Source organism: Pholcus phalangioides, unplaced genomic scaffold, assembly GCF_987345545.1.
Source record: "Pholcus phalangioides strain wild (caught in Gottingen) unplaced genomic scaffold, Ppha-v1.0 ptg000027l_1, whole genome shotgun sequence".
Lineage (NCBI taxonomy): Eukaryota > Metazoa > Arthropoda > Arachnida > Araneae > Pholcidae > Pholcus > Pholcus phalangioides.
In genome coordinates, this window is record NW_028301617.1 from 7943126 (window position 1) to 7969507 (window position 26382).

The 26382-nt window shown below is 39.2% G+C and overlaps 1 protein-coding gene across 2 annotated transcripts; it reads left to right on the forward strand.

Moving 5' to 3' along the window:
* Positions 1 to 4181: 4181 nt before the first annotated feature.
* LOC149068337 (uncharacterized) lies at positions 4182 to 26067 on the forward strand. Of its 2 annotated transcripts, none has more exons than XM_089251840.1 (2): positions 4182 to 4289; positions 22800 to 26067. In XM_089251840.1, exon 2 carries the CDS (start codon positions 23348 to 23350, stop codon positions 25388 to 25390), a length of 2043 nt encoding a protein of 680 aa, XP_089107966.1. In that variant the 5' UTR covers positions 4182 to 4289; positions 22800 to 23347; the 3' UTR covers positions 25391 to 26067. The 2 variants fall into 2 exon arrangements, with proteins under 2 accessions (XP_089107966.1, XP_089107967.1); XM_089251841.1 differs by lacking the exon at positions 4182 to 4289 and adding an exon at positions 19169 to 19743.
* Positions 26068 to 26382: the final 315 nt, after the last annotated feature.

The following is a 26382-nucleotide window of genomic DNA, read 5'->3' on the forward strand; positions in this document are numbered from 1 at the left end:
ATAGTCAGCCTACTTTTTAAGCAATAATGGCAGGTCAGAAATAAGTTTGTCCACTGGGTATTAGTAGGGTGACCATACGTCCCGTATTTCCCGGGACAGTCCCGGTATTTTCTGTTTTTTTGGCCGTCCCGACTTTTTGGCAAAAGTGTCCCGGTTTTTCCCGTATGTTACACGAAGCCTACTTGAATTTTTATTCTTTATTGAAGTCAAAGAGTGACATTATTCTTCAACTCATAAATTATTTTATGATAATTACAACTATATATGAGAATATTAATCTCCCACATTTGCCTCGGTGAACGCTTTTTTTCGTGGAATACATTTTAATCCACTGCAATTTGCAGTAATGCATCATTTCCCACCATTGTGATTTTTCCGCAATTGCAACAATATTTGGTTTTGGCGATAATTGGCATGTCTCGTATTTCCCCGTATTTGGAATCCTAATGTCCCGTATTTCTTTCGAAGAAATATGGTCAGCCTAGGTATTAGTAATAAACACACATTTCGCAGCAACATCTAGTGAGTCTTCGTATGCTATGACATGATAATAAATGATGCTGATCGCGATAGAATAAAATTGGTCTTTTACCACTTTTTAGGCAGTGGCACAAGTTTGAGCTCGTTTACTTATATTTGTGACCCACAACAAACTGTTTGCAGTGGCATCAGTTTGCCACTGCAAACAGTTTGAGTCTTTATATGGTGCTTTTATTACGTTTTAGGCTTTGGTACAAAGTCCATTTATTTACTTATATTTGTTACAGACGAGTAACTGTTTGCAGTGACATCTAACGAGTCTTTATATGCTAAGACATCATGAACTGAGAGAAGTGTATTGGACTTCTGCTATGTTGTAGGCTGTGGTAAAAAGTTGATTTGTTTACTTATATTTGTTACAGACAAGTAACTGTTTGCAGTGACATCTAACGAGTCTTTATATAGTAAGACATCATGAGCTGAGAGAAGTGCATCGGGCTTTTAGTATGTTGTAGGCCTTGGTACAAAGTTGATTTGTTTACTTATATTTGTTGTAGACAAGTAACTGTTTGCAGTGACATCTAACGAGTCTTTATACTCTAAGTCATCAACATGAGCTGAGAGAAATGTATTGGGCTTTTACTACGGTTTAGGCTTTTGGTTATACTGACCATATTTCCTCGAGAGAAATACGGGGAATTGAAATTCCAAATACAGGAAAATACGGGACATCGCCAATAACAACGCCAAAACTGTACAAAGTTGCCAAATATTTCTGAAATTGCGAAAAAATCGCAATGGCGGGAAACGAAGCGTTACTGCAAATTGCAGTGGATTAAAATGAATTCCACGAAATAAAACGTTCAACAAGACAAATGTGCGCTACAAGACAAAAGTCGGGACGGCTTGAATAAGAAAGAAACCGAGACTGTCCCGGGAAATACGGGTCGTATGATCATCTTGCTTTTGGTAGAAGGTCGATTTGTTTACTTATATCAGTTCGCACTGACATCTAATGCGTCTTTATATGCTAAAGCTAGGTTTTTTCCCTATAACTTAGCCAGGTTTTCCTAGGAATAGGGTTTTATTCGCCGCGTGAACCGAATATAGACCATTTTGCGAGAAATGGCAGAAACGAGTTACATAATCGCGCTACGCGTTTGTCTTTTCCCAGCTTAGCGCATCAGATCAGGACGGCTATATCATAGTATATGGCCCTGGCATTAGCTACTCTGTCGTCGGCATGCTCCGGTTTGAAGAGAAGGGAAAGGAAACACACAAAAGAGTGAAGCAAACATCTGCAAAACGAGCGGCGCACGGCACATTTGACTCCCCCAGAAGCAGACGGTCAATCACGCCCAACGTAAAGCGCTGTCGTGAAGCGTATTGCACTCTGTAGGAAAACAGTCATGCTGCTTTTCTGATTGGTGAGCGAACGGTGTGTCGCGCTGGGCGAATCACGTTGCGCGCGGCACAGGAAACCTGCTCGAGATACATTCGAAGGTTTTCCGCTCCGGTACATCGAACCCTCTATCCTCCTTATCCATATAGGAAAACCCGGCTTGAATGGTTTTTTGCGCTGCGTGAACCGAATTAGATTATTTCGTGCCAGCAAAAACGTGTTACATAATCACGCTACGTGTTTGAGTTTTTTCCCTAGCGTGGCGTGTCAGAGCAGGGTGGCTATTGCCTTGCATCAACTACTATGTCGTCTGCAGAGTCCGGTTTTAAGGAAAGGGAAAGGAAAAGCACAAGAGTGAAAAAAACATAGGCAAAACGCGCGGTGCACGACACATTTGACTCCTCCAGAAGCAATCGGCCAATCACGCCCGGCGTAAAAAGGTGTCATGAGACGTATTGCGCTCTGTAGGAAAACAGTCAAATTAATTTTCTTATTGGTGAGTGGACGGCATGTAGCGCTGGGCGATTCACGTTGCGCGTGGCACTGACAACCTGCTCTTAGGAAAACCTGGATTAGGATATTTACATGAGCTGAGAGAAATGTATTGGGCTTTTACTACGTTTTAGGCTAAAGCCGGGTTTTCCTAGGAGCAGGTCTCCTGTGCCGCGCGCAACGTGATTCGCCCAGTGCGACACGCCATCCACTCACCAATAAGAAAAGCAGCAAGACTGTCTTCCTACAGAGCGCAATACACCTCACGACAGCGCTTTAGGTCGGGCGTGATTGGCCGACTGCTTCTGTAGGAGTCAAATGCGTCATGTGCCGCGTGTTTTACCAATGCTCTATCCACTGTAGTGTGTTTTCTTTCCCTTCCCTTCAAACCAGAGCATGCAGACGACAGAGTAGACGATGCCGGTAGCGTGATTATGTAACATGTTTCTGCCAGAACGAAATCGTCGAATTCGGTTCACGCTGAGCAAAAAACCTATTCCTAGGAAAACCCGGCTTTAGGTAGAAGATCGGATTTGTTTGCGGTTCTCTCTCTCTCCGCTGTATTTCTTTTTTTTTTTTCTTCATTCCCCCTCTCTTCGGATCTGGAGACCACCCATCAATGTTCGAATTTGAAAGTTTTGTGCTACTCTACACTGATGTTTATCTACATATATTTCTCTAAAATAGAATGGTTCAACCCGGCATCTAATGACAACCCTGCAACTTTAGATCATTCTCACTCGTTGTTATATAACTAAATCGTTTTCACTTTAATGAACATCAAAAAATAAGAATAATAAATAAATAAATGGTCATATCCTTCTCCTCCGCTATCCTCCATCTGTTCTTTGTCTGACTTTCTATGAGAGCAAAAGACCTGTTCCATAGAAGTCGGTCCCTGGAAACATCTTTTCAGTTGAACTTTCCTTCTCCTTCTCGAAAAAAATGATCAGTCATAAAAAATCGGACTGGCAAATGGCGAAATTTTTTCGTGTTAGTTTTTCTTTGACTCCCTTCGTATTGGTAGGGTTTGAAGTTGAAGCTGCTTCAGGAAAACAAAAGAAAAGGGCGTTGCCCCACCAGTGGACATTTTTTATCTTCACTGGTGGGGCAAATAGAAAGGCTAGTGGGGCAAAACTCTTGCCAGTTAATATGTAAAGGCTTGACTGGTTGTATGGTTACTCTGATCATGGCCCCACATCCTGGAGAGGGGTCCTTTCTGTAGTTAATTTATAGCGTGAAAAAGCAAAAAATGATAACTGTCACGGCCTTCAGGGCCAGAGTCCTGCCAGCTCCCACTTTGTAGGGGCTCTGACTCTGAAGAGATTGAGAAAAAAAACAAAAAACGTAAACTAAACTCAATGCAGCTTTGTTTGACGTGGTGGTGGTCGGCTGAAGTTGGTTTTCTGTTGTTCCCAACCTCGACGTTCAAATGCGAGCCGATCTCCCCGTTAAAAAGTCTCGACACAGAGAGCAACAGGCCTACAAATATTCAGTCACTACACATCACTCACTTCACTTCTGAGATATACATGGCGGTACTGAAAAATCATACACAACACTCAGACTGTTAGGTACACACACACTTACAATTCCGGTACAACTCACTAGGTAGTAAATTGCCTATGGTGATAGACCTGAGTTGTGCTCGGTTTGAAAAAAAAAAAAAGCTTTGTTTGACGCTGATTGGGATTAGCCATAGAGCCCTGAATAATAAGACCAAGACGCTGATCTCAAACAGGGCATGGCCCTCAGGCATAAAGCCCTGTATAATTGAAGATGCTGATGTTTGTTTGTACAGTTTGTTTGTTTATTTTAACTTCAGCTTTTTTCTCATATCGGTGTATTTAATTTTAATTTATTATCCATCGAATTGTTCGCCGGTTGAAAAGTTGCCAATTTCATTAATTTTAATGTAAGCCTTTTATTGTAATTTTTAAATCAATTAGGAGCGATTTGTGAATTTCCCTTCCAAAATATGGTTACCAAGCGTACCAGACCAGTTAAGCCGGGTTTTCCTAGGAGCAGGTTTCCTGTGCCGCGCGCAACGTGATTCGCCCAGTGCGATACGCCGTCCACTCACCAGTAAGAAAAGCAGCATGACTGTCTTCCTACAGAGCGCAATACACCTCACGACAGCGCTTTACGTCGGCCGTGATTGGCCGACTGCTTCCGTAGGAGTCAAATGCGTCGTGCGTCGCGGTTTTGCCGATATTCTCTTCACTCTTGTGTGTTTTCTTTTCCTTCCCTTCAAACCGAAGCATGCAGACGACAGAGTAGCTGATGCCAAAGCATATACTTCATATAGACGCCCTGATCTGATTCGCCTCGCTAGGAAAACACAAACGCGTAGCGTGATTATGTAACACGTTTCTGTCGGCGCGAAATAGTCTAATTCGGTTCACGCTGTGCAACAAACCTATTCCTAGGAAAACCCGGCTTTAAGCCAGGGTTTTCCTAGGAGCAGGTTACTACAGCTTGTGCAGTGTGATGACTCTGATTGGTCAGAAAAACCTGAATTTCACGCTTTTAACCAATCAGCATTTTCACGCTGCACACGGCTCAAAAATTCTACTCCTAGGAAAACCTGGCTTTAATTCCCGATATACTTTTTTGTCACCTAGTTTTCGACTTCTCCAAGACTGTGATTTTGTCGCCAACCTCATCCTTGTGGCGCTACTTGTCTTGTACAATTTTTATATTTTTATTATATTTTTTATGCCACTTACTAGCTAGGCATTATCTAGTGTGTTCTTGTATTGGAGTTCAGTCTGGCTCCAACTGTCGACCGAACATGTCCTAAAAGTCTCTCTCTCTTCTATTAAATAACTAAAAAAAGAAAGGAGTCATGACTGTATGTTTCCGAAATAACAACCAGACACATCCACCAGCACTAGCATCACCATAGTACTGGTGACCCGCGTAAAGCAGATGTTTGACAGCCACGAACTCGAAAGCAGACGAAAACAAGTACTCTTTCTCGCTTCGTAATATGTTACTTGCTGCATTTTTTTTCCCTGTGTGTGGTGCGTTTGCTGACTGATTGAGGGGGCATCTCCTCAGTTCTCTTCCTGGATTGTGCTGAACTTTTTTTGGATATGCCGAACGCTACCGAAGAAACAGGTATGTCTTCTGAATTAGAACTTTCGCGTGTTTCTTTTCGCGCGCCTTCGATTTGGAAATCCGATGTCGATCTTTGGTTTCTTCAGATTGAATCGAACTTTAAAATTGCCGGAATTACTGATCCTAAAACGCAATTTCACTGTGTTGTGACAGCTCTCGATGTTGAAGTATTATCATATGTTAGCGATTTGATCAGAGCTCCTGTTACAGACGATTCTTACAACCAGTTAAAAACACGCATTTGTCAACAGTTTTCACTGTCGGAAACTTCCCGCTTACGAGTTCTACTCCAAGAGCTCACTCTTGGGGATAAGCGACCTTCTCAGTTGTTGCATGAGATGCATACATTAGCTGGCAAGAAAATTTCAGATGAAGTGCTTAAAACCCTTTGGTTACAACGTTTGCCTATCCATACACAGCAGATACTTTCTGTTAGTAAGGATACATTGCCGGATTTAGCAGAAATGGCAGATAAAATTACCGAAGTCACTGGGCACACACCGACTATTTCTGAGGTCAGCCGTAATGAAACCATCAGCTTGCAATCACTTCAAAGTCAAATTTCGACTTTGACCGTTGCTGTTGACCGCTTATCCCGCTATAGAGAGAAAAATTTTAGCAAAAAGGGAAGAGTTCGTTCAAATTCTCGGTCTAGAGAGAGGTCTAGTGGTGATGGTACACCCAAACGTAAACCTTATTGTTGGTACCATTTCAAATTCGGTCGAAAAGCATCAAAATGCATTAAACCCTGTGATTGGTCGGAAAACTAACTGGCCCATCTGTTTTGGCGACAGCAGGTGATGGCCGGCGTTTAGTTCGCCTTTTTGTTCATGATCGAAAATCCGGTACTGGTTTTTTAGTGGACACAGGCGCTAGCATTTCGGTTTTCCCACGAGATACACAGGTACATAAAACAGCAGATACAAACTTTTCGCTATACGCAGCTAATGATACTAAAATTTCTACGTATGGTTGCAAATCTTTATCAGTGGATTTAGGGTTACGCAGACTATTTAGATGGTCCTTCGTTATAGCTGATGTTAATCGCCCGATATTAGGTGCTGATTTCTTAGAACATTATGGTCTATTAGTTGACGTAAAAAAGTCTCGTTTGATTGACAGTTTGACTTCACTTTCAATCAAATGTAGCAATGCCAGTTGCCCTACATTAGGCTTAAAGACCATTAGTGGAGATTCGCCCTACTTGAAAATTTTATCTAAATTTCCTAATCTAACGAATCCTTCTATGCTTGGGGCTACTTCTAAAAAACACTGCGTTACACATTGCATTACCACTAAAGGTTCTCCTGTCTTTACCAAAGCCCGCAGACTTTCTCCAGAGAAACTTGCTATTGCAAAGCGTGAAGTTCAAACGCTAATGGATCAGGGCATACTGAGACCTTCAAAAAGTCCATGGGCAAGCCCGATACACATTGTTCCTAAACGTAATGGAGAATACCGTTTATGTGGGGATTACAGAAAACTTAATTCTATAACGTGTCCAGACAGATATCATATACCACATGTTCATGATTTCAGTTACGGTCTGCAGGGAAAAAACATTTTTTCTAAATTAGACTTGGTTAAGGCTTATCATCAGATACCTTTAGATCCCGAGTCTGTTGAAAAAACTGCCATTATTACCCCATTCGGACTTTGAGTACTTATATATGTGTTTTGGATTGTCTAATGCGGCACAATCATTTCAACGGTTCATAGATATTGTCTTAAGAGACTTGAACTGTTATGCATATTTAGATGACGTACTAGTTGCATCAGCAACAGAAGAAGAACATCTTAAAGATCTAGAATTGGTTTCTGAACGTTTAAACAGTTTTGGTATAATTCTTAATCCTGATAAATGCATATTTGGGAAATCTGAGATAGAGTTCTTAGGATTTTTGGTTAACAGCAACGGCATTTCTCCTTTGCCAGAAAAAGTCGACATTCTTCGTAATTATCCACAACCAAAAACGGTTGATGAACTTCGAAGATTTCTAGCAATTCTCAACTTTTACCACCGTTTCTTAAAAAACGCAGCATCTGACCAGGCTCCCTTACACGATTTGTGCAAAGGAAAGAAGAAAAAAGATAAATCTCTCATCGCCTGGTCGGGGGAAACTATTGCTGCTTTCGAAACGTGTAAACATGCTATTACCAATGCCACGCTTTTGGCTCATCCTAAACATGATGCTCATCTTTCGTTGACAGTCGACGCATCAGATTTCGCTCTCGGAGCTGTTTTACAACAAACTTCCGATGGTGTCGTCGAACCACTCTCATTTTTTTCTCGAAAGTTAACGACAACTGAAAAGAACTATAGTACTTATGATCGCGAGTTGCTTGCGGTTTATAGTTCTATTAAACATTTCAGACACATGTTAGAAGGCAGACCATTTACGATCTACAGTGATCATAGGCCTCTAACTTATGTTTTTCACAAAGTTAATGATAACAGCTCTCCCAGACAACGACGTCATTTAGAGTATATATCACAATTTTCTACGGACATTCGTTACATTCAGGGTGAGCGAAATGTTGTAGCGGATGCTTTTTCCAGATTATCCGAAATTAATTTACCTGACTCGATTGATTACGCAGCTATTGCTACTTCACAGAGTACAGACGCTGAGTTAACAGCCCTCCGACAACCAGGTGGGGTGCTCGATATAAAACCTATCAAATTCGGTCCTCAGGGTACAGAACTTTTTTGTGATTTATCCACTGGAATTATCCGTCCCTACGTACCAGAAAAACACCGATATCACGTGTTTACGGTCCTTCATAACCTCGCCCATCCAGGCGTTAAATCAACTGTGGACCTTATTCGTCAACGATTTGTGTGGAGTTCAATACGCAAGGATGTCACACGATGGACCAGGGCGTGCATCGAGTGCCAACGCTCAAAAGTGCATCGCCACACTCGATCTTCCATCGGTGCATACCCTTTGCCCCAATGCAGATTCTCACACATTAACATCGACATTGTTGGTCCTCTTCCTCCTTCTCGGGGTTTTACCTACTGCCTTACCTGTGTGGATCGATACACCAGGTGGGTAGAGGCTTTCCCGATGGAAAACCAAAAAGCAGAAACTGTCGCAGAGACATTCTACTCTGGCTGGATCAGCAGATTCGGAGTTCCGGAATCGGTTACCACCGATCAAGGGAGACAATTCGAAAGTGATTTGTTTCGCGCATTCGTTCGTTTTCTTGGAACTCAGAAAACACGCACGACAGCGTATCATCCGTCCTCCAATGGCATCGTTGAAAGATTCCACGGGCAGCTCAAAGGCGCCATACGCTGCCATGCCACGGAACGTTGGACTGAAGTGTTACCTACTATACTTCTGTCCATCCGAGCCAGCATCAAACCGGACATCAACACTTCTGCTGCTGAGATGGTTTACGGATCACCATTGCGCCTACCTGGTGAATTCTTCCGCAGTTCCGACCCTCAGCCAACACAGCCGGAATTTCTACGTGCTCTACGAGATCACATAAACACTTTACGTCCGATTCAAACGTCAAGGCATGGGACTCACAACGTTTTCGTTCATAAAGAACTTGCTGTTTCTTCCCATGTGTTCGTGCGGCTGGACACCGTACGAAAGCCCCTTCAACAACCATATTTGGGGCCATGTGAAGTGATTGAACGATCTCCAAAAGTATATACAGTGAACATGAAAGGCAAACTAACGAAAATCTCAATAGACAGATTGAAACCAGCATTTTTGCTTGATTGCACTTTTAATGAGCAATCACCGTTCACTGAACCGAAACAGCCTTATGTAACCCGATCAGGGCGTACGGTTCGTATAAGAATTCCTTGATATTATTCTTATTTGCATATTTTTTCAAATGAATAACATTATTTTTGTTTTTTGCAACATTTTTTGAAAATTGGTATTATGTTTTGCAAAAAATTTTCATTTTTCAATGTTCTTATATGTATATTATATATGTCTATTATCTATTCTAGTAATCGTTTTTGCATATACATACATTTACTAATTTTTGATCATTTGTAATTTTTTTTTTTTTCCTCGACTATTAATTTGTGCATAAGGTATTTTCGTATTGCGTATTTTTTGAATTTTTCGAACAAAATTTTTTTTTGCACATGTCAATGCCATATTAGTTGCCGTAACTATATTGTCAAATCGTCGCAACTATACTGTCATATCGTCGTAACTATACTGTCATTATCGTCGTAACTATATTATCATATTTTGTACATTGTGCCATATGCCGTCCTTCAGACTCGTGGGGGAGTACTGTGGCGCTACTTGTCTTGTACAATTTTTATATTTTTATTATATTTTTTATGCCACTTACTAGCTAGGCATTATCTAGTGTGTTCTTGTATTGGAGTTCAGTCTGGCTCCAACTGTCGACCGAACATGTCCTAAAAGTCTCTCTCTCTTCTATTAAATAACTAAAGAAAGAAAGGAGTCATGACTGTATGTTTCCGAAATAACAACCAGACACATCCACCAGCACTAGCATCACCACATCCTCTCTGGCAAATTCGTAAACGTTATTGGGTGTTCCTATCGTTCTGCTGGTAACCCTAGCAAATGGCGCCGAATCCAATTTTTTTATTATAATGAAAAGAAATGTTCGCCAAGCACCGGCATACCGTAAATGTTGTGAATCTGGCCATTCTGTAAGTGGGGCTGCTCCAATTTTGGCTATGATTATTATTTTTTTGTCTGCAACTGATTGTCATAGTGCTGTGGCTTCTTCAAAACTTTTCATTCTCACCAATAATGTTTTTGAAGCTAATGTGCTATCCTTATCTGTTTTAGTGTCATTTTCATTTCTTGTTATCGTGTTCGTCATCATTGGAGAAATTATAGTTTCTTGCTCAAAATGTGCCTCTATACTAGCATGGTTTCAAACTCCTAAACCAGATATGCATCTCGTCAATATTCCTCTGCGGAACTTCTAACAAATTGGTACATGTTTGAATGTGCACGTCCATGTTGTGAACCTAACGTCAAGTTTGCTTCTATGTAATGCTTGTTATGTGTAGCGCAACCATCTGCCATCACCTTTCCTAACCATGAGTGTAGTATAATGATTGATGATTTTATTGTCGTAGGCCTGTTGCTCTGTGTGGTGAGACTTTTTAAGGGGGAGATCAGCCTGCATTAGTGCCTCAAAGTTGGAAACCACAGAAAATTAACTTCAGCTGACCACTGCTATGGCGACGGACGGTTGTGGGGTTGAACTTAGGTCCTGGCAATGTGAGTCCGTCAGTATGACCACTAGCATGGTTTCAAACTGCAATGGCACCAAGAAATTTGGTTGCTTTAGGATTGCCAGAATAAGAATTGAAAGCCCAAATGTAATGGGTTGGTGAATCTTCTGGCCAATACTTTTCTCATACGGCAGATTTGATTAGGTCCCGGGCTCAGTTTATGCACACTGGCTTCCTGTACCTCTTGAAAACAAATAAAACGAATAATTTTCACATCTATATATTATAATTAGCATAATGCGATTTCACTTTTATTTTGTCGTGACGGTTCACTGTGTGTGTGCTTCACTTACTGATCCACCAGTAAGCGCATCATGACTCTTAGTGACGACTCACAACCGGGATAAAAAAAATTTGCATCGCAAGCACACCCAACAATAGTCAAGAATTAGAACTCACTACAATTAACTTTTATTACTGAATTTAACATTATTTAAACTTGTTGAAATCTTAGAAATTTCGATGAAGTTTGAATTTCACCATCAGTCTTGCTCCTTTGATGTGACAACCTTAGAAGATGATCAAATGGCCAGAGTTGAATTCAGAAACATCGATGAGGCAGGACCAGAACCCCCAGGTAAAGTATTACCAATGAAGCAAGATATGGGGATGAAATGATGATCAAATAAAGCTGAAATGTAATGCGAGGAGGTGATCTCGCTGTTCCCTTATGTAAGGTTGGCTGCTGTCGGGCGGCCAATCAGCACCGATCTTTCTTCATTTGCATATAATCTATTATTCCAGAGCTGCCAGATGTCAGAAGCAGCAGGCATAAGTATGCCTGTGACGGTGCAACACCACATCTGATGTCTTCCAGTCGATCCAAGACACACAGATTTGATTTCTCAGGTGGAATTATTTGTTATTAAAAGTATAAATATCAATTAGTTAGCACTTATTTGACTGGGGTGGTCCCTCTCCACCCGCTGCAGGCTCGTACTGTTACATTTTCACTCTCCAATGAAAGTAATTGAAAATAAACCAATTGTGTCACACATGATAGCTTGCACCATGGTCCCCCCCCCCACAACCCATGGCAAGGCCCTCTGTAGTGATTTATATCATTAGAAAAAAAAGACACAAATCGTTCCAGGCCTCAGACCTTGTGGAATCCTAATTTAATTTATCAATTCTTAAATATCCACTTGTCACTATGTTCGTGCACTTTCACATTAGACACATAGAAGTGACATCACTTCTTCTGCTGCACATCAAATAAATGTTCTGCTCTGTGTACGTATCCCCAGCATTTCCCCCTCTCACATCAAGAGTTTTTTTGCGCATTCTGAAGCTCAGGTTTAACCCAGATTATTTTTTTTCCCTATAAGTTATCATCAAGCTGCAAGACTATGTTGGAGGCTAGATGTTCTTTTTCCCCCTTCCCTTGTTGACAAAAATTTCTGTACTTAATGTCATACAAAGGTTTTTAACAGCTGGCTGATGCAAAGATATATTTTAGAAAGAAAGAAAATTTAACTGCTCCTGTGAGGAATTTATGTCCCGCCTCTGGTCTAGGGCGTTCACCTAGAATGTAAAAGGACATGGGTTAGATCACTTTCAGGGGTAGTTGAATTTTCTCTCTTTCCAAAATATATCTTTGCATCAGCCAGTTGTTAAAAACCTTTGTATGGATAGCGGAGAGTTACATCATCCTTGGACTTGATGTCATATTCAGTCCGTAGTGTTCACCGTGATCCATGTGTGTGTGTGGAGGTGCTGCGGCAAATGTATGGCAGAAGAAAGCAGTTTCCTTCAGTTGACTAGATATAAATTTCTATTTCTAAGGGACTTTCTCAAGGGGTATATGGAATGCACTGTACATTAAAAAAACAGGTAGTTGGAAATATATATTTAGCAGTTCTATTCTGAAGCCTCACAATGGCATAGCTCAGAACTCTACCGCAAAATCCGGGAGGCTCTTAAATTTCTACTCCATCTCCCAGACTCCAAAAAATTCTCGTATCTCCCAAATTTTGACCATGATTGTGTAACAATTCCAAAACAGTCAACCCTGAAAAAAGATATAGTTTCTTTTGTGTTTTTAATGACGAAAATGTCACCACAAGCTTAACATGAATTGCTGCAGATGCGTCAAATCGCAATAATATTTTATTCGCAGGGATGGGGGGGGGGGGGTGGAGAGGCAAAATTTGCCTATCAACCAGCATAAATTCAGCGTTTTTGACATCTGATATTGGTGAGATGAGTTGTAACTACTTTGATCACACGTCCCATTATGGGCATTATTCTTGTTGGCACAATTTCATTTGAGAATAGGACAGGTAATTTTACCTACTGGCTGGCGATGATTGGTGACTTGGCACTAATCAGAAATGGCTTGCACAATGTCACATTTTTGCGAAGTGGAAAAATCCCTATACAATTTTACTTTTATTAATGGAAATCCCTAGAGCTTTACTTTCATTAATGGAAAAACCAGGGCAGCATCTACTTGTTCAGCTGGGGCAAGCACACATTTTGGCTCCCCACTTGTGAAGTGAACTTGTGTGCCCCCACCCCACCCTAGCTCTGATCCAGCGCCCGGGGCACCAGACTGGCCCCATCCCAGTTGTGGCTCTGGAAAAATCCCTACAATTTTACTTTCATCAGTGAAAAATCCATACATTGTTTTTCAAAAATCCCTTTTACATTTAATTTTGAACAGATTTTGTATCCGGGTGAAAATCTCCCTCATTCTCGTTCTCCAAAATTGGCAGCTATGCAGTGGCTGAACAAATATCGTGCAGGATTTTAGATTGAGGGGAGGGGAAGAAGAAACAGAATGATTGTACATTTTGCAAGCAATTATGTAGGGGGGAGGAAACAGTTGTCAAGTTTTATAAAAAACCTTACTGTATGTCCGATTTGACCAAACTGGATGGGTGGAAACAGAGTTTAGTTAACCATTAAAAAACACATGGAACTGAACAGATGGTACGCTGGTACTATCCGATTTTCAGGAAAATGTGTGTGTGTGTGTATAAAATGAAATTCACCAGACAAATAAATTCTGCAGGGTTTGAAATTATTGTGAAGCTTCATCCCAGCAGAAGCAGTTCAACACTTTTTTTTTCAAGCAGAGCACAACTCAGGTCTATCACCATGGGCAATTTACTACCCAGAAAGTTATGCCAGAAGTGTAAGTATGTGTACCTAGCAGTGTGTATCTAGTGTTGTGTATGGTTTTTCGGTGCTGCCATCTATATTTCAGAAGTGAAGTGTAATGACTGAATATTTGTACTGTTTATACAAATACAAGGCCACAACAGGCAAAATGCCCAAGCCAGCAACAAGGTTTGTAGGACTGTTGCTCTCTGTGGCGAGACTTTTTAACGGGGAGATCGGCTCGCATTTGCGCCTTGAAGTTGGAAACCACAGAAAACCAACTTTAGCCGACAACCGCTGTGGTGACGGTGGGGCTCGAACCTGTCCCGCGATGTGAGTCCGTCACTATGACCACTCGATCACCACAGCTGCAGCAGTTGGGGAAATGTGTGCTTAGGCACGACTGTGAGCAGAATATGCAGCAGCACTGTCACCGTCACCACAGTGGTGGTCAGCTGAAGTTGGTTTCCTGTAGTTCCCAACTTTGACTTGCAAATGTGAGCCGATCTCCCTGTTGAAATGTCTCGCCACAGAGAGCAACAGGCCTACAATGATACAATTATTCATACATTACACTTCACTCATAGTTAGAAAAAACTGGTGGCAGATGGCAGCACTACACTTAACAAGCATTACACAGAAACAAAGGTTTCACTACATGTGTACACACATTCCTACATGTACCAATTCGTTATAGGTTCTGCAGAGGAATATGGATGAGGTACATGTATGGTTTAGTAGTAGCAGCAGCACTAAGCGATGGAAGTCAAGTGACAAAAAGTTCGGCAATACAGCAGTGCAGAAAACATTTCATCTAATTGCTAACATACCTGCACATGAACATGCAAATAAGGCATAAAATAGAGAACCTAGTAAAATTGCTATAGCTATCGCCATAGATGTGATTTCGCTTTTATTTTGTCATGACTACGGCGACCATGCACCTTGTATTTACCATTTTTGTGGCCATCCCGTCTTTTTTGAGAAAATGTCCAGTTTTTTTCCATTTTTAAACAAATCCTACTTGAATTTTTATTCTTTATTAAAATTAGAGGTTGAATTTATAAATTATATTCTATCATTATAAATATGAATAAGAATATTGATTGCACATATTAAATATGGTGAACGTTTTATTTCGTGGAATTTACTTTATTTGCAGTAATGCTTCATTTCCCACCACTGATGACATTTCCGTGATTTTAGCAGTATTTGGCAACTTTGCTTACTTTTGGTACAATTTTTGGCGATGTCCTTTATTTTCCCATATTTGAAATCCTAATCTCTTGTATTTGTTTTGAAGAAATACGGTCATCCTAGTCATGATGGCTCATGACCCCCCATCACCCTTGAATATAAATGCAGTAAAACCTCCTCTAATGGCCCCCTCAGAACAACGGCCACATTTTATGGAACCAAACGCATTTCATAGAGACGTCCCATTACAAATACAAATACAAATACAACGCCACAACAGGCAAAATGCCCAACGAGGTGGCTGATAAAAAGATGCCCATAAAAATATGGTTGTCATATGTTTCAAAAATACAGCAACCCAATTAAAAATGCAATTAACACAAATTACAAACAATATATACACATGATAAAATATCATACAATGCCCATAAAGAATACTTATGGTTGTCTTATTCTAAGTATAGATAGCTTCTCGATTTACCCCAACATGTTTATCGTATTTCTTTTTAAACGTGTCAATTGTGTTACAATTTACTACCTCCGGGGGTAAGCTATTCCATTTATTAACAACCCTATTGGAGAAAAATTCCCTGCGACACCATAACCTTGCATTGTCCCTCACCAATCGATACTGGTGTCCCCTTGTAAAAGCAGTCGATTGGCGGTGTACTAAAAGTTCATGGTCCATCCTATCCATCCCATTGAAAATTTTGAACACTTCGATCATATCTCCTCGACACCTGCGTTCATCCAATGTAAACATATTCAAAAAATGAAGTCTTTCTTCATAACTCAAGCCCTGTGTGCCAATAAGGACACGCGTAGCTCTTCTCTGCACCCCTTCAACCAAGTCTATGTCCCTCTGTAGGTATGGTCTCCAAAACCAATTACAACAAACCTATGAACAATGATTTCCGAATAATAGCCACTTTAAAGGTGAAGCCTGCCGATCTAATGTATATATGAATTGACATCATCATGCCACCCCCCCCCCCCCAGCAATCATCATGTCCGCCCCAGACTTTCACGTCTGTTTCCGCCTATGCCCTTGCATATGCCTCTGTTGGAGCTATACTGTATGCCAATTGAGGCAAAAAAATCCAAACACACCATATTGTCAATACATGATAGAGTTTGGGTAGAGCAAACTGCAGGGATGTGCAACAGCTGCACTCAGTATCGTGCAACAAAGCAAGGTAGCTGCTCCAAAATTGTGAGAATTTTCAGCCTATTCTGAGGAGAAGAATGTATTGAGATTATTTTATTATTATGAGGATGGCCACATCCCGTTCAAAAAAAATATCAAAAACCACAACAAACTTTCATCCTGAAAGTACTTTTCGGGGCAGTGCATTCATTAGCCAAAAAAACCAGGATTTTCCCAGGACATCTGGCCACCCTAGGCATATGTCCTCATACGTTTTCTCCTAACATTCATGTTTCCGGAATTATTTTTATAACTTCAGAAAGAAAGAAACAGCATCGTGAAGCATATATTGGTCAGTGTGTGTGTGTGCATGTTCCCCCCCCCCCCCGCAGAACAAATGAGATTTATGCAGGAAAAGTCGTTATTAAATGTCAGTGCAGAGACATCTATTATTTCCCGAAAGCACGTGTTTTCAATGTGATTATTATTTTTATCAATGTTGCAAAACAAGAAAAATTGCCTTTCTTCTGGCATTGGGTAACCAAGAAAAATGTTTGATTGTAAGTTGGGGGGGGAGAAGTAAACAAAATCCTACTTTCTTGGTTGCAACATCAAGCTGTAGTAACGTTTCATCTAAAGACTTTCCTTTCAGAGAGTGCATGTCATACCAAAACAGAGACAATTTAGGAATCTGTTATCTCCATAAAATTAACGAAAAAAACAGAGAAACACAAAAACCTGTCTTCAATGAATGAATGCCAGAACTTTGCCACTGGACTTATCCCGTTGACGAGAGATCTCTTCCAGCCCAGCTTCGTGGCATAGTCCACCTGTCTTCAACGGAATCACAAGGGACCAAGATTTTTTTTGTTGAATTCTGCTTAATAGAGCTTCAATTGGCATAATGTGTAAAATTATGTAACAATCTCAAAAAAATTGAAATAAAACGAAAATAAAGTAAATAATTTAAAAATACATGAAGTAATTATTAATTAGTCAGTAATAATCAATTATATTAAATACTTATCTATACAAAAAATTGACACACTTTTAAGACAAACAACATTTTAATTGGTCGATGCGTTTCGGCTCTACAATGGAGAGCCGTCGTCAGGACCTCGTGGTCAGAAATTACATAATTGAGTCGTTGAAGGGGTGATGTTTATGTTTGGTCATCCGGGGAGTTCGCCTTTGTATTTGCTGAGGCCGAGCGGACTTTGGAGGCTAATTGGGCCGCTATCTGTTGCAAAGTGTTAAAAATTCTGTCTCGACTGAGGTTAATAAAGCCTGTCCAAACTGATGAAATAGATTGCATGTTCCTTCCATTATTAACTAGGAAATCCTGGCAAATTCTGATGAAGTATCCCTTGAGAAAATTCAGTTCAGAATTATGTGTTGCTTTTTTTGAAAACACGTTTTCTCAAAATCAAAATTATGTGCAAGTTTCCAACAGTGTTGGGCAATAGCCGAACTATTTGTCTGTCCCATCTCAACATGCTTTCCGTGTTCGAGAACTCGAATATTAAGATTTCTCCTAGTTTGGCCAATATACCCTTTTTTGCAATTCTTGCATGGGATGAAGTAGATAGGCCTACTAGATTCTTTGGAGGGTGAGATAGGATCTTTGTGTTGAGAAAAGGTGAGTTTATTTGTTGGCTGGAATATTGTATGGAAGTTGAATTTCTTTAAAATAGATGAGATCATGAAACTGGAAGAACGACGGTTTGGAAAACTTTTTTGAGTCATGTCAAGGTCATTTTTTGAGGATCTTGATGAGAAAAGGTGAAAAACCATGATTGGTAGCGATGCCACAAAAGATATTGAGTTCATTCTGGATGGAGGAACTTAATGATGGAAAGAACACTCCACCTATTTTGTCAGCTTGGACAGGCTTTATTAACCTCAGTCGAGACAATTTTTAACACTTTGCAACAGATGGCACCCCAATTCGCATCCAAAGACCACTCGGCCTCAACAAATACAAAGGCTAACTCTCTGGACGACCAAACATAAACATCACCCCTTCAACGACTAACTTATGTGATTTCTGACAACAAGGCCCTGATGATGGCTTTCAATTGGAGAGCCAAAACGCAATGACCAGTCGACAAATTAAAATTTTATTTGTCTTAAAACCATGTAAATTTTTTGTATAAATTAAAACCAGGCAAAGCTGTAATTTTTTGTGATAAATATTTATCACTTGATGTGTGTGTGTGATACATTATTTATTAAAAATACATATACACTGTATCATTGGCGTATGCAAAAGGGGGAGGGTTGGGGTTCTAGCCCCCCTCAAGCCGAGATAGTAGTGTTATTTTGCAGGGAAAAACTTAACCCCCCCCCTCGAGAAACTCTGCATACGCCTATGTATTGTATTTACTTCTACATTACTTACATTTACTATTCATATCACCAAATAGGAAGTAAAAAATTAACACTACTGTAAATAAATTTTTTTTCAGTGTTGAATAACGAGTATTTCCTGTATGCAGTTCATACCTTTTGCTGCCTGACTATCAATAAACAGTTTTGTTTCAGAAATCATACTAAAAATGCCCAAGCCATTAGGCCTATGCTATAAAAAGCAAAATTTCCTCAATTCTTTGAAGGTTTTAACAGCATCTGTATAACACTTCACCCTACACTGTTTTTTTTCTTCTGAAAATGACATTCATCTCATCTTCATACTCTTATTTTGACTTTCTCAACGATTTCCAATGAAAGCGTTTATATTTGTCATTTCAGGTTCAGTTTGTACATTGTCTTCTATGTTTATGTAATCCCCAGCACTGCGATCACGAAAAGCAATTCATCAAGCAAGCTTTCATATAATTTTGTAAGTCTTGCATATATCATTTGGAAATTCAACCTTTGCACTGATTTCTCCCGTAGAAAAGCTTGCTTTTCCGAAAGATTTTGTATGGACGGAATTTCAGTAAGCAACTGCCTTACTACATATGGCTTATTAAAATCACAGCATCAAGTACAGAAAGTTTTTGCTAATGTAGGAGTGGATGATACGGAACTCACATTGGCAAGGAGAGATTGCATAAAGAAATTTTTTTAGAGCACTTCAGCATTTTGTATCATTCCCTAGGTCTATTGGTTTCGGAAACATTCATAGTATTTGTATGGAATTTTCCATTAAGAGCATACAATTTTTCTTTCTGTTTCTACGTTAGGCAGGTTCTGTTCAATCCAGGTTTTTTTAATGTGTATTTTAACATTGGAATCATGGGACCAATATTTTATTCTGTTGAAGATGCAGGTTTCCACTTAATATAGGTTCCGTTAAAGACAGGTTTTACTGCATAACAAAAAGATACAAAACATTGAGTATCGTTCACGTCACTTCGTGCAAAACATCAACAATAACCTCCATGCCATTAAATCTAAAGCCTCCATTGCCGGCAAAAGTCTTATGTCATACATATTCGTAGTTGTTGTTCCTGTAGATAAAACGATTGTCTGACTTTAAAATCGGTCAGAAAATCCAAAACCATCTGGAAGAGTGATTTGGTTTTTTTGGTAGGTGTTTTGTTAACCCTTTTTGTAAAGTTGCTGGTTTGAAGCCGATAAAATCTGTTTGATAATGTAATATTAGCCATATGTAACTGTTTTTATAGTTTTAAATTTTGTTACAGATATTATCTACTTCAATTTTAACTTTTCCCATACATGGTTTTTTGAAGCAGAATTTTCGGACAGTTTTGACAGTACAGTAAAAACCATGGTGTTTACCTTCGGTTGTTAAACAGTTCTGTCTCCTTTCAGAGCAATAATGTTCAATTTAAACGTAATATGGTAACTTTTGCTTGTGAAAAAATCAAACAAGATATAGTTTTCGTACAAGTGTGTAATCAAGTTGCTAGTTTTTTTAAATTTATTCCCAAAAATATTTTTTAGATAGGGGTCATTCAAGTATTACGTCAGCATCGATGGGGGAGAGGGTTTTGGGTTTGCTGACTTTTGATGACAATTGGTGGGGGTGGGGTTTGAATGATGCTTATGTCATCAACTTCCCTTAATAAAAATATGAAATATTCTGAATGGCATCTTACTCGGCGTGCTAAAAAAAACAAAAACTTTTCCCTAGTTTGCGGGCGCATGAACCAACATTTTCCCTATTGATAAGTCTTCTTTAGAGCCTTTTTAGTGATCTCAAAATGTTCCGTAGATCCTTCAAGTAATCTGGAAATGTGTCTGTGACCCTCAAGTGTTCTAGAAATGTGTTGTGTGCCTCTTAAGTGCTTTGGAACTGTGCCACTTATCACTCAAGTGATCTGTAATTATGCTGTGGATTATACTTAAGTAATCTGGGAGTGTGCCACGGGTAACTTGAGTGATTCTCAAGTACTTTGAGTAACTTGTAACTTGAACTTTGTAACTACTTGGAATAACGGCACTGCAGCCACTTAAGTGCTATAAAACTGTGCCACATGTCACATAAGGGATCTCTAAATGTGCCATGGACCACTTAAGCATTGTGGATCTGTGCTGTGGGTCACTCAAGTGATCTGTAAATGTGTTGCCGGTTACTCAACTGATCTGAAAATGTGCCACGGGCTGCTTAAATGTTCTAGAATTGTGCCAGGGGGTCACTTGAGCGATCTGTAGCCTAAATGTGCCACTTAGTTCATTTTTACAAAATTATGTTTGGTGGGGGGGATAAGATCACCCTAAGGGGCACATTTGGTCCATAGCCAAGGTTTTAACATATGTGGCTTAAAGGGAGTAACATATTGAAGTATTTTCTTCTCAAATTTTAGTTAAAATTTTTTTTTGTTTTGATTGTCCGGGGAGAGGGGAGCGCATAAAAAGGCTTGTTTACTCCCCCCCCCCCACACACGCTTAATTCTGTCATCCTAATATGCATTAGGAGGGGGGTCAGAAATGTCCAAAAATCTACTGACGTAATTCTTGAACGGCTCCATACTAATTCAAAGTAATTCTTACAATGAAGTTATTTCAACCCTTCCAGAGAATATTCTTTAAAAGCTTATTACAGAGAATTTTAAATCTTCAGGCTCAATTAATGTGACTTGTTGTAAAAATTAGTACCTGCAAACATATTTTGTCACCATTCTAATTTTTGCATTTCGATTCTAATCCCGGGTATTTGACGCACAATAACGCGTCAATGGCATCTCTGGTGTTCAGTGGCCAATAGACCTATTTCATCTACCCACTGAACATCATGGGCATTATATTACCCATGATATATTTATTCTTGAGTTGCAGAAGAAAAATAGATCCCTCTTCCCTGTTAGTGAGGTGTGGCGCTGTGGTGGTCGAGTGGTTATAGTGACGGACTCCTGATGCGAGGATCCGGGTTCGAACCCCACAGTGGTGGTCGGCTGAAGTTCGTTTTCTGTGGTTCCCAACTTCAAGGCGTGAATACGAGCCGATCTCCACGTTAAAAAGTCTCGCCACAGAGAGCAACAGGCCTACAACGTTACAAATATTCAGTCATTACACTTCACTCACAATTAGAAGTATAGATGGCAGCACTGAAATATCATACACAACACTAGCTACCCACTCAGACTGTTAGGTGTACAGACTCACTTTGTTCCAGACTCTGCTACGAAGCTGGGCTGGAAGAGATCTCGGCAACGGGATAAGTCCGGTGGCAGAGACCCTGGCATTCATTCATTCAGTTAGTGAGGTGTCAAGGGTTCTACCAGTCTCATAAGGATTGGCTAACAGTTTTAACGCAGGCTCAAAGGAAGGAAAGAAAAAACCTTTATAAATGTGTTGTATTCGATTTCGTCATGAACACCCTTGATCATGCTCTATATTCCATTTCCTGAAGTTAGTGATTATCACCTACTTCATCTGCGAGAATGTAGAAGAAGAAACAACACAAACATGTGGGTACTGTATTTACTGTGCATAAATGATCAGCATTGCTGTTATAGAAATAATGTGCATAGGTGCCAATTCTTCCAATTTACCTGGAAGTTTTCTGATTTCTCAGCCTTATTAAAATCTTCTCGTTGGAAATCAGATTATTCCAATTTTTTGTATCTTCAAGGAAAAATCCCTAAAAGTCCTCAAATTGTGCTGCGTTTGAATGGAAAATCCTTAAAAAAATATTTTTTCAGTCCTTGCAATTCCAGGCTTACCACATTTTCTTAGGAAAAATATCAGAAATCAGGGTTTCAAGTACGAGAAATCGGTAATTGTCGCCAAATATGATGTCCAAAGCAAGCAAAGTTGCCAATTGTTGCTGAAAAATCGGGACCACAAAAAATGCATCCAGTGAAAATGGAACATATATATGGTCACCCGTTGCAATCCAAAAAAAATAAAATCTCTAGGCTTTCCCTTTTATTTCTGTGACGTTTTCTTTGATGCAAAATATGTCATCATGTGATAAACTATAGATTTTTCAAGTCTGTAAGTTGGCACCTATGAATATGTTATAATTTTAGTTTTCTGAATAATAACTTGGTTTTGTCAGATGGTATCTCAGGAATAGTAATTTTTTGTGTTTGTGGGTCAGTCAATCACTAAACGATTCATTTGTTCTTCCATAAAAAATTTGTTAGTATGTTAACGTCATTATTTCCCATTACCAGGTACTTGAAAAGCCTCATCCGACGGATCAATTTCTTCAAGAAAACACAAAGAATGGAAAAGTCCTCCAATCATGTAAAAGTGAATACAGTAATAACACCATGATAATTTCCAGAACAGAATTCAACTATTTTTCTAATTGAAAAGAAAACAGTAGATTCTAATATCTTCTTCCAGATTACCGTCGTCATGTCACAATATTTACTATGGTGATACAAAATTCAGATGAATAACAACGAATGTTAAATTGCTGCATAATTTCACAGATTGATTAATCTGATGCACAATGGTAGAAATATATACAAGATTGAGGTTTGCTATCTCCAGAAATCATCAGAAACGTATCACCCACATTTGAATCAGCAAGATTGTATGCTTCGATCCTTAATAAATCAAATTGATTCCTTAAATTAACCACAATGAAATAGAAATTCCTCAATTCCCTGGAAATGGAAACGAAACAGAAAGAAAGAAAAGAGTGCACATTGGAGGAACAACATATGAATGTGATTTTTGTGTCAAAAATAGATCTAAATTGAATACGCACAAAATGGCCAGTACTAGAAAGAAAGTATTTAAGTGTGAAGTTTGTGGTAAAAAACTTTCTGGCAGCTATGCCTTGAGCACACATAAGAGGATCCACACTGGAGAAAAACCATATGAGTGTAATGTTTGTTTTGAAAGATTTACACTAAATTCTTCTATGAAGAGACATAAATTGAATATTCACGAAACAGACCAGACTAGAAAGAAACTATTTGAATGTGAAGTTTGTGGTAAAAATTTTTGCAGTAGCTATGCCTTGAGCACACATCGGAGGGTCCACACTGGAGAAAAACCATATGAGTGTGATATTTGTTTTAAAAGATTTACTCAAGACACTTCTTTGAGGAGACACAAGTGGGCCCACGCTGAAGAGAAACCGTATGAGTGTGAATTTTGTGGCAAACGTTTTCCGCACGTCATTCACTTCAATAATCATAAAACAACCCACACAGAAAACCCATACAAATGTGATATTTGTGGTAAAAGGTATTCAAACATTTCTGCTCATGATAAACACAAAAGTTTCCATAAAGGAGAGAAACCATGCGAGTGTGATGTTTGTGGTGAAAAGTTTTTGAGAAACTGTGATTTTAATAAACACAAAAGACTTCACACTAATGAGAAACCATTCAAATGTGAAGTTTGTGGTCGAACATTTGCTGGCATCTCTGGCTTGACCACCCATAGGAGGGTCCACACTGGAGAAAAACCATATGAATGCGATGTTTGCTTCAAAAGGTTTTCTGTAAACTCTTCTTTGAAGGCACACAAATGGATCCACACTGAAGAGAAACCATACAAGTGTGAATTTTGTAGCAAATGTTTTTCACAAATCTTTCGCTACAAAAACCACAAAATGCTTCACGCAGAAAATCCACACAAATGCAATATTTGTGGTAAAAAGTATTCTGACATTTCTGCCTTTGATAAACATAAAAGGGGCCACGCTGGGGAGAAACCATGTGAATGTGATGTGTGTGGTAAAAAGTTTCTGAAAAATGCTCATTTGAATAAACACAAAAGAGTACACACTGGTGAGAAACCATTCGAATGTGAAGTTTGTGGTAGAAATTTTCATTTCGGCTCTGTCTTGAGCACACATATGAGGGTCCACACTGGAGAAAAACCATATCAGTGCAATGTTTGCAAAAAAAACTTTTTGACCAACTCTCAATTGGGAGTACACAGAAGGGTCCACACTGGAGAAAAACCATATCAGTGCGATGTTTGCTTTAAAAGGTTTTCGCTAAACTCTTCTTTGAAGACACATAAATGGATCCACACTGAAGAAAAACCATACGAGTGTGAAATTTGTGGTAAACGTTTTTCGCAAATCACTCACTACAAAAATCACAAAACAGTTCACGCAATAAATGCAAATAAATGTGATATTTGTGGTAGAAAGTATTCAGACATTTCTGCCCTCAATGAACATAGAAAGGTCCACCCCCTTGGAAAACCTTACGAGTGTGATATTTGTGGTAAAAAATATTCACACGTTTCTGTCTTTGATAAACACAAAAGGGGCCACACGAAAGAGAAACCATATGAGTGCGATGTATGTGGCAAAAAGTTTTCAATGAACTCTTCTTTGAGTAGACACAAAAGAATCCACACTGGAGGGAAATTATATGAAAGTGATATTTGTGGTAAAAAATATTCTGGAAACACTACCTTCAATAAACACAAAAAGGGCCACATTGCTGAAAAACTATACGAGTGTGATATTTGTGGTGAAAAGTATTCAGACATTTCTGTTTTTGATAAGCACAAAAGGGGCCACACTGGAGAGAAACCATATAAGTGTGATGTTTGTGATGAAAAGTTTCTGGAAAGCTCTGATTTAATTCAACACAAAAGGATCCATATTGGAGAGAAGCCATTTGAATGTGAAGTTTGTGGTAAAAGGTTTCGCCATATGTATGCATTGAGCCGTCACAGGACGTCTACACTGAAGAAAAATCACATGCGTGTGGTGTTTTTGGTAAAAAAACTTTCCGTGAATGCTACATTGAACGCACACAAGAATAAAACCACATTAGTGTGATATTTGTAGCAAAAAGTTTTTCATTTTTGTTCAATTAAATACACTCCAGACAACATATGTGTCAAACTGTTTCAGACCCCTTGGGTGCTTAGATTGAGCTTTATGCAGGGAAATTGATTTGTGATTCAGTTCTGGGAGGGGGGAGGGGGAATGCTCACACCTGTTGTACAAAATTCTATGGGTGCTTGAGCACCCCCGGCTCTGATGCCACTGTCAAAGAAACATGTCAGTGTGGTGTTTGTGGTTAAAAGTGCGGACAAATCTGCTGTGAACAAGCACAAAAGCATCCATGCTAGAAAAAATCCATGAGTTTGGTGGATTGTGAAAAAATATTTTTCTCCGTTCTATTAATTTATTGAAGCACAGAATTCTCAACAAATTCAGAAAAAAATTTAGGTGGTGGCAGAATATTTTAGGAGCCAGATGTATTTTTTCCCCCTCTAGAAAGTAATTATGCATAGGACATTTTAGGCACCAGTACCAGTTTTATAGTCCCCATAGCCGCCTGGTGCATTGGATTTTTTAAGTCCTACAATAGAGAAAAATATTTTTAAAAATATATAACCATTAAATTGTATAACGATCTAATCAGTAAGGTAAGAATTTAATTGGTGCAATGTGGAATCATCAAAATGAGAAATGTCATTGATTAAATAGTTGTTACTTAGCATGCTCAATGTAATTTGACTATTCATTACCGGGATATTGAGTTTGCCTTTATATAGTTGAGATAGTGTATCATTTTGTGATTGAACTATATCCATACAGTCGAATTCCATTATAACAAAGTTCAAGGAGCTGAAGAAATCACTTTGTTATAATGAAATTTCATTATATAAAAGAATTTTCAATTTTATGCTGGAATTTTTTTAGCAAAGTTTTACCTTTGCTAAAAAAATTTTTGATACAGCAGAATTTTTTATTCATGGAAAAAAATTAGAGATGGAATGAATATTCGGTTGCTATTCGATATTTGACCCTTTTGCTGAATA